Source organism: Siniperca chuatsi, linkage group LG10 (assembly GCF_020085105.1).
Source record: "Siniperca chuatsi isolate FFG_IHB_CAS linkage group LG10, ASM2008510v1, whole genome shotgun sequence".
Lineage (NCBI taxonomy): Eukaryota > Metazoa > Chordata > Actinopteri > Centrarchiformes > Sinipercidae > Siniperca > Siniperca chuatsi.
In genome coordinates, this window is record NC_058051.1 from 24,702,945 (window position 1) to 24,717,666 (window position 14,722).

General features: G+C 41.1%; 3 protein-coding genes across 3 annotated transcripts; all 3 read left to right on the plus strand.

Annotated features, from left to right (window-relative positions):
• Positions 1–107: 107 nt before the first annotated feature.
• fam110a (family with sequence similarity 110 member A) lies at positions 108–2,195 on the plus strand. The gene is given in 3 exon segments (XM_044210726.1): positions 108–337; positions 429–1,471; positions 1,474–2,195. Coding segments are annotated over 2 exon segments (1,275 nt in total). The 5' UTR covers positions 108–337; positions 429–613; the 3' UTR covers positions 1,891–2,195.
• A 927-nt stretch (positions 2,196–3,122) lies between these two features.
• mfsd2al2 (major facilitator superfamily domain containing 2a-like 2) lies at positions 3,123–11,789 on the plus strand. The gene is made up of 14 exons (XM_044211532.1): positions 3,123–3,277; positions 4,456–4,575; positions 4,678–4,802; positions 4,906–5,038; positions 6,085–6,163; positions 6,280–6,437; positions 7,344–7,434; positions 7,643–7,764; positions 7,986–8,069; positions 8,229–8,312; positions 8,418–8,530; positions 8,770–8,913; positions 9,000–9,167; positions 10,402–11,789. Exons 1-14 carry the CDS (start codon positions 3,179–3,181, stop codon positions 10,736–10,738), a joined length of 1,857 nt encoding a protein of 618 aa, XP_044067467.1. The 5' UTR covers positions 3,123–3,178; the 3' UTR covers positions 10,739–11,789.
• Positions 11,790–12,188: 399 nt separating this feature from the next.
• LOC122883191 (peptidyl-prolyl cis-trans isomerase FKBP1A-like) lies at positions 12,189–14,707 on the plus strand. Its single transcript, XM_044211541.1, has 5 exons — positions 12,189–12,307; positions 12,411–12,458; positions 13,054–13,166; positions 13,318–13,494; positions 13,825–14,707. The coding sequence occupies exons 1-4, from the start codon at positions 12,271–12,273 to the stop codon at positions 13,447–13,449; spliced, it is 330 nt and encodes a 109-aa protein (XP_044067476.1). The 5' UTR covers positions 12,189–12,270; the 3' UTR covers positions 13,450–13,494; positions 13,825–14,707.
• The last annotated feature ends 15 nt before the right edge of the window (positions 14,708–14,722 follow it).

A 14,722-nucleotide genomic window follows, 5' to 3' on the forward strand; every position in this document is an offset into this window, starting at 1 on the left:
CATCACCCCTCTCTCTCACACACACACACACACACACACACACACACACACACTTCTGCCACTCTTTTCACAGGCCTTCTACTGACTGAAAATGAAGTGTCAGTTTTATTGTGTGTTTGTCTGTGGAGAGATGGATGACTGTGAGTAATTGTTCAAATCTGTAGGCACTGGCAGCCAATGAACTTGTAAGATGGAGCAAGAGGCTTCAAGAGGGTGATTGGCTGCAGTCTTAAAGAAAGGGGATGGTTTATGGGTGTAGGGTGTTTGTGCAGTTGGCTGTGTCCTGTCTGTGTTAGAGTACTACGAGTGACTAAAGAAGAGCTGTTTGTCTTTTAAAGTAAATGTTTTCATTGACTGTTCATTTGAGTTCTTTATTGAGCTGTCTTCCCTTCACACGCTCTCCTGACTGATGTGTCTCTTTTCCACAGGAAGTCCAAATGTCAAGGAGCTAGAGTTCAGCTGAGATGCTGAGGTTACATCTCTTCAAAAATGGAATGGAGCTGATCATGAGAGGCACAAATACAGGATAACAGGATATTTCTTTCAAGGTGGCCAAAGAGAAAGCTGTAAACAGGAAGTGCACAAGGACAGGTACGACTACTAGTTTTACAAAATGCCTTTGGAGACTCTCAAATGCCCAGTGAGGCAACCGGCGAGGACTGCTGCAGCTGCAACACCACCACGCTTGCGGCCCAAGGGGCCAGTGGGGCCAGACTTCTACCGGCGGTTCCCGGCAGCAGCAGGCAGACCAAAGCAGAGCGCGGTGGAGAGGCTGGAAGCAGACAAGGCAAAATATGTCAAGAGTCAGGTGGCTCTTTCTAAACAGCAGCCAGTCGGGCCTCCTGAAGTGTGGAAGCCTCTGCTAAACCCCGGCACTGCTCTGCGGCCCACCAGGAAGACACCGACCCAAACAAAAACAAAGCAGGAGGGAGTCCAGCTCAACGTGGAGCATCTGAGTAACCTGATCAGTGGCGTTAGTGATGGGCCCCAATTCAGTACTACTGTAGTCTCAAAGGACAGTAAAGCTCCTGATTGTGCTACCACTTCATACAGCTCTCCTTGCCCCACACCTGCAGGGGCACAACAGAAAAAGGAGAGACCGTGTCCACCTCCCCGTCCTGACTGGTCCAGTCCTGCTAAGGTGAGATTAAAAGCCTCTGGACCTGCCAGGGTAGAGAGTCCTGGCTCTCCTGGGTCTCCAGCTGCAGGGAACGTACGCAGAGTGGACGTCTTGCCTCAGGCCAGTCCTGGGAGGACCCCTGGCAGACTACCTCAGTACATCCGGCAGCCCCTTCAGCCCATACCTTTACATTCCCAGTTTCCACTCCGCCCGGCTACTTCACATCTGCGTCTCTTCCACCCCAGAACAACAGGTCCCTCTCCTCTAAAACCCGTTGTTGCTCCATCGAAACCTGACAACCCTCCCTCCTCTCCAGCTGGAACCCACTTCCCTGCTCCACCACCCCCTGCCTCGCTGTTTTCCCTCCCCCCTCCCCAGCGATTACCCGTTTATCCTCCTCCAGCTCCAGGAAACGCCCCTCTCTGACCCGGTCTAAATCGGACATGAGTGACCGGTACTCTCGAGCCGGGACGGAGTTGGAGCGCTTCTTCAACCTGTGCGGTTTGGATCCTGCAGACCTGCAGGAGTTTACCGGATCTAGTTCTGACATTGTGTCCATGGCCCGTTTCCGCAGTGTGAGCGCTCCAGGGTCTGAGTGTGCAGGCTCCGGCAGAGAGGGCGAAGATGAGGAGGAGGAGGAGGATGCTGGCAATGCTGCAGGGCGTGTTCCCTACGGTGTTTCTGTCATTGAGAGGAATGCGAGAGTGATTAAATGGCTGTATGGACTCCGTCATGACAAGGACAATGCGAGTAGGAGCGCCAATTTATAGGATGGTGTTAAATGGTCTAAAAGCTTTAAAAATGTCAAAGATTGCATAGCACATGGAGTGATGGGATCCCAGGATTAAACTGGCAGTAAACTGATGTATGTGATGTGATGATATAGTGATGGATGCAATTTTGCCAAGTAATTCACTTCCATTTGGTTCTCTTCATGTTCGTTTTGATCAGATTTTTTTTTGTTTTTGTTTTTTTTGTTTACAGAATTAGAAATTTGTGTGTCTCATATGTCATTTCCGGTCGCGATCACGTTCTGAGGCTGTAAATCGACGGCATTAAAGATTGAATGATGCAAGCATCTTGTTTGGTGATTTATTTTAGAGTTTAAGGCAACAATGATACATTTCCTCAGAGGGATCCGAGCACAAGGTCAAACTCCTTAATTTGTTTTTTTGAAACTGTAGGTCTATGTTATAAGTCCATATAAAAGTATGTAATGTGCTTTGAAACTATTCTTCATTTTGTTGACCATGGGATTGCCAGGGAGAAGAGGAACGGGATCGACAGGTTTCATTTGATGGAGGAAAGTTTCACTGCTCTTCCACAAGAGGTCAGAGCAGTCCGTCCTGACACACTTTGTTCTGTACACGAATATCTCGGATTTCTTTCCAGTGAAAACCGTGGCATTTTTTCCAACTCTCGGAAGAATTGAGAAAATATTTGTTGTTTAATCGTGCACTTTGTGAAATTCTTAGAAAGCTACTGAAATGTTGCATTTACAAACATCAAGGAGAGCAGAGTGTGTGATTCTAGTCAGTGGCCTCATCAGTGGAACCAGTAGGAGGTGCTGGAACTGGGCTCCCATAAAACAGATGTGGGACAAAAAGTAAAATTTTTAAAAAAATTAAAAATACTTTGATAAACATACATGCATGAATTTCTATTTATCTATCTATCTATCTATCTATCTATCTATCTATCTATCTATCTATCTATCTTAACTTATCTTTATAGTTCATATCAGGCATTTAAAACAACATCAGCCAAAGTCAATTCTACTTTTCTAACAAATACAGCACTATTATGATTAATATTCCTCATTAATAAATCATGTTTTTTCAACACATACATAATAAGCTTTGTTGTTGAGCCAGTTCATTCATTCTTACTGGAAATATGAGTGAGCTGGATAAGAGTGCCTTTCAAAGACGAAGGAGGAGTTCAACCAGATTTGTGTTGAATACAACTGTGTGTCCATGGAGAGAGCTATTGTTGTCTAATACTCGCAGTGGAAGATTGATGGTCCGTACGTGGTGTTATTCTTCCTAACTTTAAAGGATGAGTTGTCTTAAGAATTTTACAAATCGAGTACAGACATTAAACAATCAATTAAAACAGACAGTGGACAGAGACTCATGCAGCGAAGGTCAGCAGAGGGTAAGTTTTCCAGATGAAATATTTATTTTCTACTTTTGCATTCACTTTTAGAACAGGACAGGAAAATATTAATATTTTCTGTGTAGATTTTGTAGGAGTCATTTGTAATTTCTCAGTTAAGTGATTATTTCGTGTTTTTCTCTCTCAGATGTGGACTACAGATTATAGCAATAGTATTACATTTTTTTTTCTGGATTGTTTTGATGCATTGTTAGAAACAAAAGAGCAATTTTGAGAGTAGGTGACACAAAAACCAAAACTGTTCGAAAAACAGAAAAAGCTCCAAGAGGTGTTGTCCTCTCAAAATGCTTCATACACCTCACAAAATCACATACTGGTGTCTAAAAACAAAATACTCCTCAGTCGAGACAGCAAAATGAAAAACAAACTTCTTTTTCAACACAGTGCATCAAATCATTACTTTAAACCTGCAGTCATTTAGTTGTGATTTACAAAACTGAAAATGAAATTAGGTAAATATTTTAGGAATTTTTACCAATTGTAATATTTTTCAAGGTCAGAAACTAAAGAAAACTTCTTGTTTGGTTTGGAAACAAAAAATTGCACTATGTGGTGGAAGAAGTATTCAGATCCTTTACTTAAATAAAAGTACTAATACCACACTGTAAAAATACTCTGTTACATTGTACATAAGTCCTACATTAAAAGTGTCACTTAACTAAAAATATGCAAGTACAACCAGGAAATGTCCTTAAAAGTAAAAGTACTCAATGCAGAAAAACGTTTGCTGTGACTGTTTTACTATTATATATTTTATCATTAGATTATTATTACTCATGCATTAATGCAAAAGCCTTACGTTACAGTTGCTGGCTGAGGTGGAGCTAATTTTGAACTATTTTGTACAGGGCTGCAACTAATGATTATTTTCATTATGGATTAATCTGCTGATTTTTTTCTCTATTAATCGGTTGACTGTTTGGTTTGTAAAATTGTGAGCAGAGATTCTCTTTGAAATTTGAAATGTTCTGCAACCCGCATGTTCACCAGAACTCAAGAGAACTGTGTGAACAGAACCAGAAATCATTAAAAGTTAAAAGTCGCATCAAATCAATGGAGAAAAACTAAATGTTTGAACTGATGTTTCAGCTGTTACTACAGACAACGCAAAATGTTCCCTCCACCTTTCTGTCTGCTCTTCTCTCTGGTCTTCACAGGGGTCAGGGGGGATTCCTCTGGCCAGGAAGATGTGTTATGCTGTGGGTGGGGTCCCATATCAGATTACCACAGTAGCTATAGGTGTTTCCCTGCAGATTTTTCTTCTGGATGTTGTGCAGGTAACGGTTAAAGTTGTCCTCACAAACAGGGGCTTACAAAAATGACCAACATATTGTCCTGTGTATCTGAAGTTCAAAATAAAGCATCTCAGTATTTCACAGATGGAGGCCTCTTATGTTTCCATGATTTTATTTGTGAGTCGGGCCTGGGATGCTGTGACTGACCCTCTGGTGGGATATCTGGTGAGCCGCAGTCACTGGACACCCATCGGCAAACTCACTCCATGGTTGGTTGGTGAAGCAACATGCTTAACACGCTTCATCTTGAATTAGACTACAATGTGTCCTCCGGCATCATATTCAACTTAGCCAACATTGTTTATCTCACAGGCTGGTTCTTTCCACTCCGTTTGGTGTCCTGTCCTATCTGCTGCTGTGGTTTGTGCCACAGGGCTCACTGTCTCAGGCTCTCAGTGTGCTGTGGTTCCTCACAGCAGCCTGCCTGTTCGAGACCCTCATGAGTGTAAGTCAGTGTAAGTCAGTGTAAGTGTTTCAGGCTCTTCTTGCTCCTTTCCCCCATCTGGTACCCAGTGGTGCAAATGTTACTTTATACTTCTACTTCACTACATTTCAGAGGAAAATACTGTACTTTTTTACTCCATTACATTTATCTGACAGCTGCAGTTTTTAGTTACTTTACAAATTAAGATTTTACATTTAAAAAAAACATGTGATAAGCTTTTAAAATACACTACAATTTTAAAAAAGCAGTGTCTACTTGGGGCTCCTTGCCACAGGTTTTAGATGTCTACAAGTGGTTAGCAGTTCCACTAAAGAATGATTTCCCCTTCAAGCTTCTCAGATGGTTTCATGCCAATAACGTGGCTCAAAGAGGTAAAATTATCCAATAATTCACAAAAAATTCAAAGATTAGAGAAAAATCCAAAAACTGAAAACAGGTTTGTGTATCAGAAATTTTCTTCTTTCCTCTCCCATTAATCATCTCACGACCCCTCAGATTTATGTTGTGGCCCTTTGGATAGGTCCGACCCCTAAGTCAGGAACCACTGGACTAAACTACTTAACTATATAAAGTAGTTAAAACTAGCTCCACCTTGAGCAGCTACATCAGTAAAATGCACTTACGTATGCTACTGATGCATCAGTAATCTAATAATGTCAGATAGAATAATACATCAAGTACTTTTACTTTTGACACTTCAAACACATTTTGATGATAATACTTATGTACTTTTACTTAAGTACACGTTGGAATGGAGTATTTTTACATTGCTGTATTGGTACTTTTAGTTAAGTGAAGGTTTTGACTACTTCCTCCACCGCTGCTGGTGCCCATTTCTTTGTCATCCATCCACCATCTTGTGCCCCAGTCTACTTTTGCCCTCACTAGTCTTCCTCATGTCACCATGGTGACAGAATTTTATACTATTCTCATGTCACTGTTGCTGCTGCTATTTTGCTCCAAGCTGTGTCGCCATGGCTACTGGGTTTCACACCGCTCATGTGCTGTCAGTTGGCGTCATGTTTTCCCCTGTCATCCATTAACAGTGCTACAACGTTCCTTACCTCTCACTCAACATGTTCCTGGGGGGAGATCACAGAGACAGAGACTCTGCCACAGCCTACAGTAAGAGTACCAACACTCACATCTCAGATCATCATACCCAGGTCAGGCCAAACAAAATGTTGACCAGGATTCACATTCCTTGTCCCCTTCTTCGCGTCTCTGTCCTTCTTTGGCAGGGATGAGTGTGGAGATGGTGGCGATGCTGTTGGCTTCTGTAATTCAAGGTCAAGTCGTAGCTGTGTACAACACAGAAAAGCAAGAGGCCTGTCAACATCTGGACCATGAAACACCTCAAAGCACATCTTCCCCACAAACTGCATCTCTTCAGGAAACGGTAGATTCTGCACTTAAAGAGTTAAATAAAAGTGGTCACTCTAGCTGACACTCATATTTCTTCAGCAGCTTAGCAGCATTGCTTTGGCATTGTACTCACATGGTCCCAGGGCTATCTTGTTACCCTGTACACAACTACAGTGTTGAGGAGAAACAGATTAGATTTAATGGAATTAGATAACTAAAGTTTGTTTGCAAAAACAAACCATTACAGTTCATGTAAACTAGGTAAGTTATTAAAGTGGGGTTATGTCAGACTAAAGGAATAGTTTGGCATTTTAGGTAATATTCATTTTCTTGCCAAGAGTTAGATGAAAAGATCGATACCACTCTGGTATTTCCATTGAATATAAAGTTGGAGCCAGGAAACGGTTAGCTTAGCTTAGCATAAAAACTAGAGTAACAGCTCTGTCTATAGGTAACAAAATCCGCCTACCAGCACCTCTTAAACCTGCTAATTAACACATTATATCTTGTTTGTGCTGGTAGGCAGATTTTGTTACCTACAAACAGAGTCAGGTTAACTGCTTCCCACAGCTTTCATGCTAATAAGCTAACCGTCTCTAGCTCCAGCTTCATATTTAATGGACAAAAATGAAAGTGGTATTAGTCTTCTCATCTAAATTTCGGTAAGAAAGCGAATATTGTGTATTTCCCAAAATGTCGAACTTAGCACAAGTTGAAATTATCATTAATAATCATAAAAGTGTTGATAATAATGCTATAAAACAATACTTTGAAGTGGAATAACTTGACATGATCTAAAGGCAACGTAATCCCAGCGTATGAAGATACATAACAGAATAACACAAATTGTAAGCAGGGAGGACTGTTTACTTGTGTTTTTTGGCAGTATAATTGTGCTTTATTTATCTTTAAATGTTTAATTTGTGTATTTTCCCGCCAGCAAAAGGCTTTCCTGACCTCAGCTCTGATCATGGGTGCCTTGTTTTTCCTCTGCAGCCTGGTTCTGTTTCTGGGGGTGAAGGAGCAACGGGGTGCGTCATTCAGAAGTGGCCAGTTGTGAATGGCCAACATGTCAATCAGAGAACCTGACTCATCTGTTATAATGTTACATAATAAAGTTTTATGGTCTGGCAGGAAAATTTAGATGACTATGTTCCATTACAATAGAAAGCTCATGATCGATATATTTCTGGTATTTCACTTCCCATCCTTGACATCTCAGTTTGGCTTTACTTTCAGCCCCTCTCTCCTCTGATGGCAAAGTACGACCGTCCTATCTGACCTCACTGAAGATGCTGATATGCCATATTCCTTACCAACGACTAGTGCTTGGCTTTGTGTTCAGTGCACTTGCATTTCAGGTACAGTTTGAGCCCATAGTGGCTGTGTTGCATTCCTCTAAACCTCGGCTCTGATGAAGCACAGTGAGATTCATAAGCTAATAATCCTTGTATAATCATCTTTGCATATATGCACTTGGCTTTCCATTTTTTAAATTTGGTTTTGTGCTTTTAAAAGTCATGCATGTGTTAAATGGTTATCCAAGCGTAATATATTTTTTACTTTTTGTCCCGTATCTCAGATGTCCTTGGGTAATTTTGCACTTTTTTGCAGTCATGCAGCTGGGCTGGGAGCCCAGTTCCAGCACCTCCTACTGGTTCTACTGGTAAGCTGCAACTCAATAGAATCACATAGTCTGCTCACCAAGATGTTTACTTTATAAATGTAACATTTCAATAGCCTTCTAAGGATTTCACAAAGATGCATGACTAAAAGACAAGACACATTTTGAATTTCAAATGAAACTGTCTCACTATTTCCACAGACTTCTGCCTCAATAGCAGTTCCTCTGTGGCAAACAGTTCTTCTGAGAATAGGAAAAAAGGCCACAGTTTTCATTGGACTATCAGTAAGAAATCCCACATATCCCTGTACAATAATCTGAATTATGAGAGTAATTCTCCGCACATTCAATCTCCTTCTTACCTGTGAGGCCTGTTTGTGTCTCTCTCAGCTCTTCATCCCAGCAGTGATTATAGTTGCCTGTGTTCCCAGTAACCTGCCAGTCTTCATGACTATGTGCATTCTGATGGGATTCAGCGTGGCGACCATATTCTTGCTACCCTGGTGAGTCAGTTCCCAGATGGGACACAAAGTTCTCAGTCCTTTCCAACGCCCCTGTCCGATCTCATCAGTATCAGAACTGAATGTGGTGCACATGAATCATTCACATCGCCTGCACCTGACCCTGGCCAGTGATAAATATTCTAGCAACGATCTGTTTTGTTGACCGGCCAGTTCTCCTCATCTAAAGTGACATGTGGTTTTCATATGTGATGTGTCGGCTTGTTCTGTATCTGCTACAGGTCTATGCTCCCAGATGTGGTGGAGGACTTTGCCATGAGACATCCCTCCTGCAAAGACCTGGAGCCTCTGTTTTTCTCCTGTTATGCCTTCTGCAGTAAGCTGGCGGGAGGCCTGTCTGTTGGGATCTCAACCATGACATTACAGTGAGTCAATCATCCGTCCACTCACTTTATGTGTTATGTGTGTATTACTGTCGGTCCGTCACATTTTGTTTTCTCCCTGTCTGCAGGTTTGTGGGCTACAGAGCGGGTGCGTGTAACCATGGTGACGGAGTGGGGATGGCTCTGATTGTGCTGTTCTCACCAGTTCCTATCGCACTTCTGCTGATAGGGATGGTCTTTTTTCACTCCTACCCAATCAATGAGAGGCAGCTCCGGGAACAACTGACCACAATTCAGTGAGTGGCTTTTTTGGTGAATTATCTTCAAGAGATGAAGCCACTAATGGTTCCTGACATGTCATCTTTAAAGCGGCTGCAATGGAAAATGACAATGTGAAAACAATTTGGCAATGTGAAAGGAGTTGCACGTAGTGATGAACCTACAGAGAATTATCACCCCAGTCTGCAGCTCCCTTCGGCTTTGCCAAGCTTTATAGTGAGTTTCAGCTCATTGTTTAATTCTCCGGCCTGCAACTTTACTGTTTTGGTTCACTCTCACCGCTCTCATAGTGTCGTTTTCAGCCACAGCTGGCAGCTGTTTTCAGCAAAAAAACTCTAAAAACCCACTGTACTACCTGCTCAGCACCAAAAAACAGACAGACACAGTTAGCGACTAGCTAGTGAACATAATGAAGCATTTAGCAGATAAAGAGCCAGATATTTTCCTCAAGAGTTGGTAGAGACCAAAAACAGAGCTAAAAGAGAATGAATTTTGGACTCACATTCGCCACATGGACAGAAATGTGACTCCAAATGAATGAGGAAGTTGCTCCGTAACTGCCGGGTGTGTAAATGGGCAGCTGTCTGCTACGTGTTAAAAGCTTACGATATGTTAATGTTGTGTTCACAACTTGTTTCCGCTGCCTCCGAGTGGCCAAAAAAACAAACAAATTTAAGTTCACAGTCAGAGGTCTAGATATCAAATATCAGCCCGATCATATCTAGTTGTGAAAATATTTCCAGAGCTTTGAATGATTCTTTTGTTTGCATTTGTTATCATTGCTACTGCGCTACAAGTTAATGGAATATTAAATTAGAATAGAATTAGATTAGAAATAGATTAGCTTAGCATAAAGACCAGAAACAGGGCGAAACAGCAAGCCTGCCTCTGTCCAGTTTAAAAATATAGCTACCTGCACCTCTAAAGCCCAACACTTCATATCTCGTTTGTTTAATCTGTACAAAAACAGAGGTAGTCTAATTAAGTAACAAGCTGTTTTTGTGATTTGGCATATATGCATCACTCTTTCATGATTAATAATATAGGTCTCTAGGGACATTAAAATTCATATTTCTCTGAAATCTCCTTGCAACACATCTTCTGATAATAACTATGTCTACAGTCAAAACAGCACCAAATGTATCACATTACTGTGTATGTCTAAAGCTAAAACAAGTTTATAGTAATGTACATACATGTTTTGATTCTATGGCAGTTAAATTATTGTTTTTCTTTTTATTCTTCATCTAGCCCAGAAGGCTCATCAGAGCAGCAGCCCCATGCTGGCGTGACATCAACTTCACATCATAACACAGTCAAGTCAAATGTATCACTGTGTTGTTACAATCATGATAATAAATCCTCATTCAAGTTATCTGTCCTTTCAAATGTATCAAAGAGCCCTTCTGGAGAAAACAGCAGACCTGAATCAGTTGTCCAGTCAAATGTAAATCCTCAGTGTCATAAGCAGAGACTCGGTCCATACCAGCACTCAGGAGAAGATAAATTGGGAAGAAGTTTTCCTGAGAATGATCCCGAGCCTTTCTCTAGCAGGTCAAACGTGAGATCCAAAGTGTCGTGGGTATAGTAGGACACCTTAAAGCGACAGTTTGAAATTTTGGGAGATATGCTTTTTTAATTTCTCATGTCTGCTCGCTAAATATGAAGCTACAGCCAGCAGCCAGTTAGCTTAGCTTAGCATAAAGACTGGAAACAGGGAAAGAGCTAGTCTAGCTTTGTCCAAAGGTCTGCCTACCAGCACCTATACAGTTCACTAATTTACATGTTATATCTCTTTTGTTATATCTGTACAAAAAAGTGTAGAAATGACAATTTGTTTCACAAGGAGTTAGGTGCTTGCTGTCACTGTGAGGTTGCTAGGTAACCAGTAGAGACTCCCAGAAGTCCCTGCCAAGAAATCACTCCAGAACAAAACTTTCTTTATAGATGCACTTTTCATCTCACTTTAATGTGGCCTACTTTTATGACCACATTCCCACAAATTTTGTGAAAACTGCTCAATTGAAAGGAATATTGCTTTGTGCCACAAATCACAATCAGAATCACAATCTTTTTTCCCCAATTCATAATTCTACCTGCATGTAGTAGTATGCCTTTCATGTTAACATAACATTTCAGTGTGATTACATTTTTGGGCCCAAATGACAGAATCTGGATCCCGCCCCCCTTTCAGCTTAATCTGAAAATGAACAGCTGTGAAATATTATTATATTAAGTACTTAATACTGATTGGTTGAGAAACACACCAAATATAAGTGAATATGTTTAAAAAAAAAATTACCAACTGGGCCTTTAAAGTTTGGCTGCAGTCTTGCTGTAATGAAAAGTCCTGAAAATAATTGAATATTCCCTCCAGTATTTTGAGGCAGCTTTTTAAAATTGTATCACATATGTTCTGTTATTTTGGAGAGGAGGCTTTTTCTGTCCTTGTGATTTATGTTGACAAAGTTGTAGTAGCCCACTCTTGTTGTCAGTGTTTGCCCTACATGCTTGAAAGTTGCATGAATAGCTCTATTTTTAACACTACGCTTGTAAATTTCCTATGCTGACATTCACACTCCACTGTAAAACATCTGCACCTGTGCTTGCTCAAATAAATAACTTTTTTTTAGGAGTCATTGATTTGTACATTTTCATCAGCCTTCATCAAACAGGAAGCAACAAAAGGTGCCAGAGTGCATTAAAAAAGCATCAAAAAAGAGCTTGTTCACGACCCCCCCTACAGACGTCCAGGCTTAGCCCCGAATGTCCTCAAATCCTGGAAACGCCCCTGGTATGACCCCCAGAGGCCCCTCAAATCATGTTACTCAGCAAACATTAACAGTCAGATGTTGGTATGAAGACCTTTTACAATCAATTGATCTGTTTTAGGTAGATTTTTGTCACACACTTTATAAAACGTTTGCTTGTTTGGGTTGATGTTTAGTTTCAGATAAGATAGCAATATACATATATTTTATAATAATGATAATAATGCCTCGATAGTCAATTGGTGCGCCCCCCCCATCTCTGCCCACCCGCACGGCAACAGGCCGCCCCTGCCTCCTGCTTCCGCTCGCATTGCAGGGTGGTGGAGAGGAAGGTTACTGAAGAGCGAAAATGGGAGTAGAAATTGAGACCATAACTCCGGGCGATGGTGGGAATAATCGGCCTTGTTTAACAGTGTAATACGTTATTTAATTCACAGCAGTGTATGGTTCATTATTACACACGCTTTCTCTATTTTCTCCTGTTTTCAGGACAGACATTTCCGAAGAAGGGGCAGCGCGTCGTGGTGCACTATGTCGGTGAGTGGGGAGGCTGAACTAGTGCCGGGGCTACTGAATGGAGCAGGAAGACTGGTCGCCAAATGTTTTCGTTTTAGCTAACGTTAACGACACACACCCCGTTAACGCTAGCCGTTAGTGGCGTGAAAGCCCGTGAAAGCGTGAAAACGGGGACCAAGTAGAAACTGGAAGCAATTTGTTTCAGCTAGCAGCGGTTGGTTGTCCATTGCTGCTTTTGCTGGCTAGCATTGCAGCTAGCCTTCATTGCCATGTTTAACAAATTGCTTGTTGTTGCTGTTCGGCTAACATCAGCTAAGGCGATGTTAAAGCCGGGCATTTGCTCGCTTACTTGTATCATTTACTCAATAATTTAAATGGACCCGTGTTGTCATTATTCGAGGCATTTAGAAGGACTTGAGCAATGGTCGAGCTAACGGTACTTTAGCTGCTGTCAGTCAGCCACCTGACGTTAGCTAACCGGCCCCGTGATGCTAACGCTAGCTAGCTCTTGGCTCTCAGTTACAGTTAGAAGGCTGCTTGGCATATAAAAGTGGGACTCATCAACAAACCAAGCTAATCGCTAACCAGTTTCCCGATCTATCTTGGTCTATATCAGGCACACTGGCAGATGGGAAAGTGTTTGACTCTTCGAGGTCCCGAGGGAAGCCGTTCAAATTCAAGATTGGACACCAGGAGGTTATCCGTGGTTGGGAAGAAGGAGTAGCCCAGGTGAGGAGCTGAAAATGTTAACTCCAAATAGCTCAATAGTGGACATATGTACGTGTTATCATACAGTTTGTCATATAAATGTTAACTGCTTTGTGTACTACTTAATTAAATAGCAAAAGCAATATAAGTACCTTTCCCATTTCCTCCACAGATGAGTGTAGGTCAGCGGGCAAAGCTGATTTGCTCACCAGACTTTGCCTATGGCAGCAAAGGGCACCCAGGGATCATCCCACCAAACGCCACTCTCACCTTCGATGTGGAGCTGATCAGTCTGGAAGCCTGAAACTTGTGCACTCACTTTGTTTGTAATTCCACTCAAATTTTCAGGGTGAGAAGTTGTAATTACGTGCATCGTATACTGTGTAGATGGGGTGATTATGTAGCTTTTAAAGTATCTCAAAGTTCAAGTGACATGGCTATGCAGGGATGAATTACTCTGGGTTCTTTATTCATCACCTCACCTATAAAGCCTTTAGTCTTTTCAGCTTAAATTTAATTTCTACATATGTACATTGACTATACATTTAGCCTTTACCCTGTGATCTTATTGAGATTTAATGGTATGTACATTACAAGCTTTAGTCTCCACATCCTGTAAACCCCCTCTTGTCTCCCGTCCTTAATCACAGCACTAAGATCCTTTTTCTTTTCACTGCAGGTTGACTCCTATCTCGGGAACATGGAGGAGAAATGTTAACAGATGATTCCTGCTCTTGATCCCTGCATAGGACCTATGTCTATAGCCTCACTAGTTCACTCTCTTTTCCATTTAGATACAAATTGTGTTATGTCACTTGCTTTAAAACTTTGTCCTCCATACTATACTTTAGATTCCTTACAGTAATAAGTCATATGCCATCCCATCCCATGTATTTTGTCATATTCTGCTATGTATTTTTATGGTGATGTTTTGTTTTTTTATTTGACTTAAAATTGACAAAATGTGTCTGCCATCAGGACCAGGTTTTAGATAGGTGTCATAAGTATTTAATCAATCTCATTCCTGTGGCCCCGTGGCCTTTACATTAAAAATTGTATTGATTGCGGGTAATGAATTGTCTTGAATAAAAATAAGAATAAATTGTTGTTTGACACAATGATATTTCTATGAATTACCTTTTGTGATACTTGGGTTAAATTAGAAAAAAAGTATGGAATACATTGTAACCAGGGATTCATGAATCAAGGACATTATTGCCAAGAACAGCCTACAGGTCTCTGCAGATGTAGGATTTTCTTTGTCTATATACTGCAGCATCAATTCTTAATTTATAAGAGTAAAACGACTATCGCTGAAGCACTCACAACTGGAAATCATTTGTCTTTATTGCTTGTGAAACTTTTTTTTTTTTTTTGCCAAAAGAAGGTGTTTGGTAAAAGGTTTCTTAACTTGCATGGTAAGGTCCCCCACAAAGATTTGTAGGCACATCTTGGGGTTTGTGATTATCTTTATTTGAAGGAATTGTGTGTAACAAGCTGTGGATGTTGTAAACGGTCTGTTCTTTACTCTAAACACATTAAAAGAGTAATTTTAACACAAAGTTGCTATTTTCCTT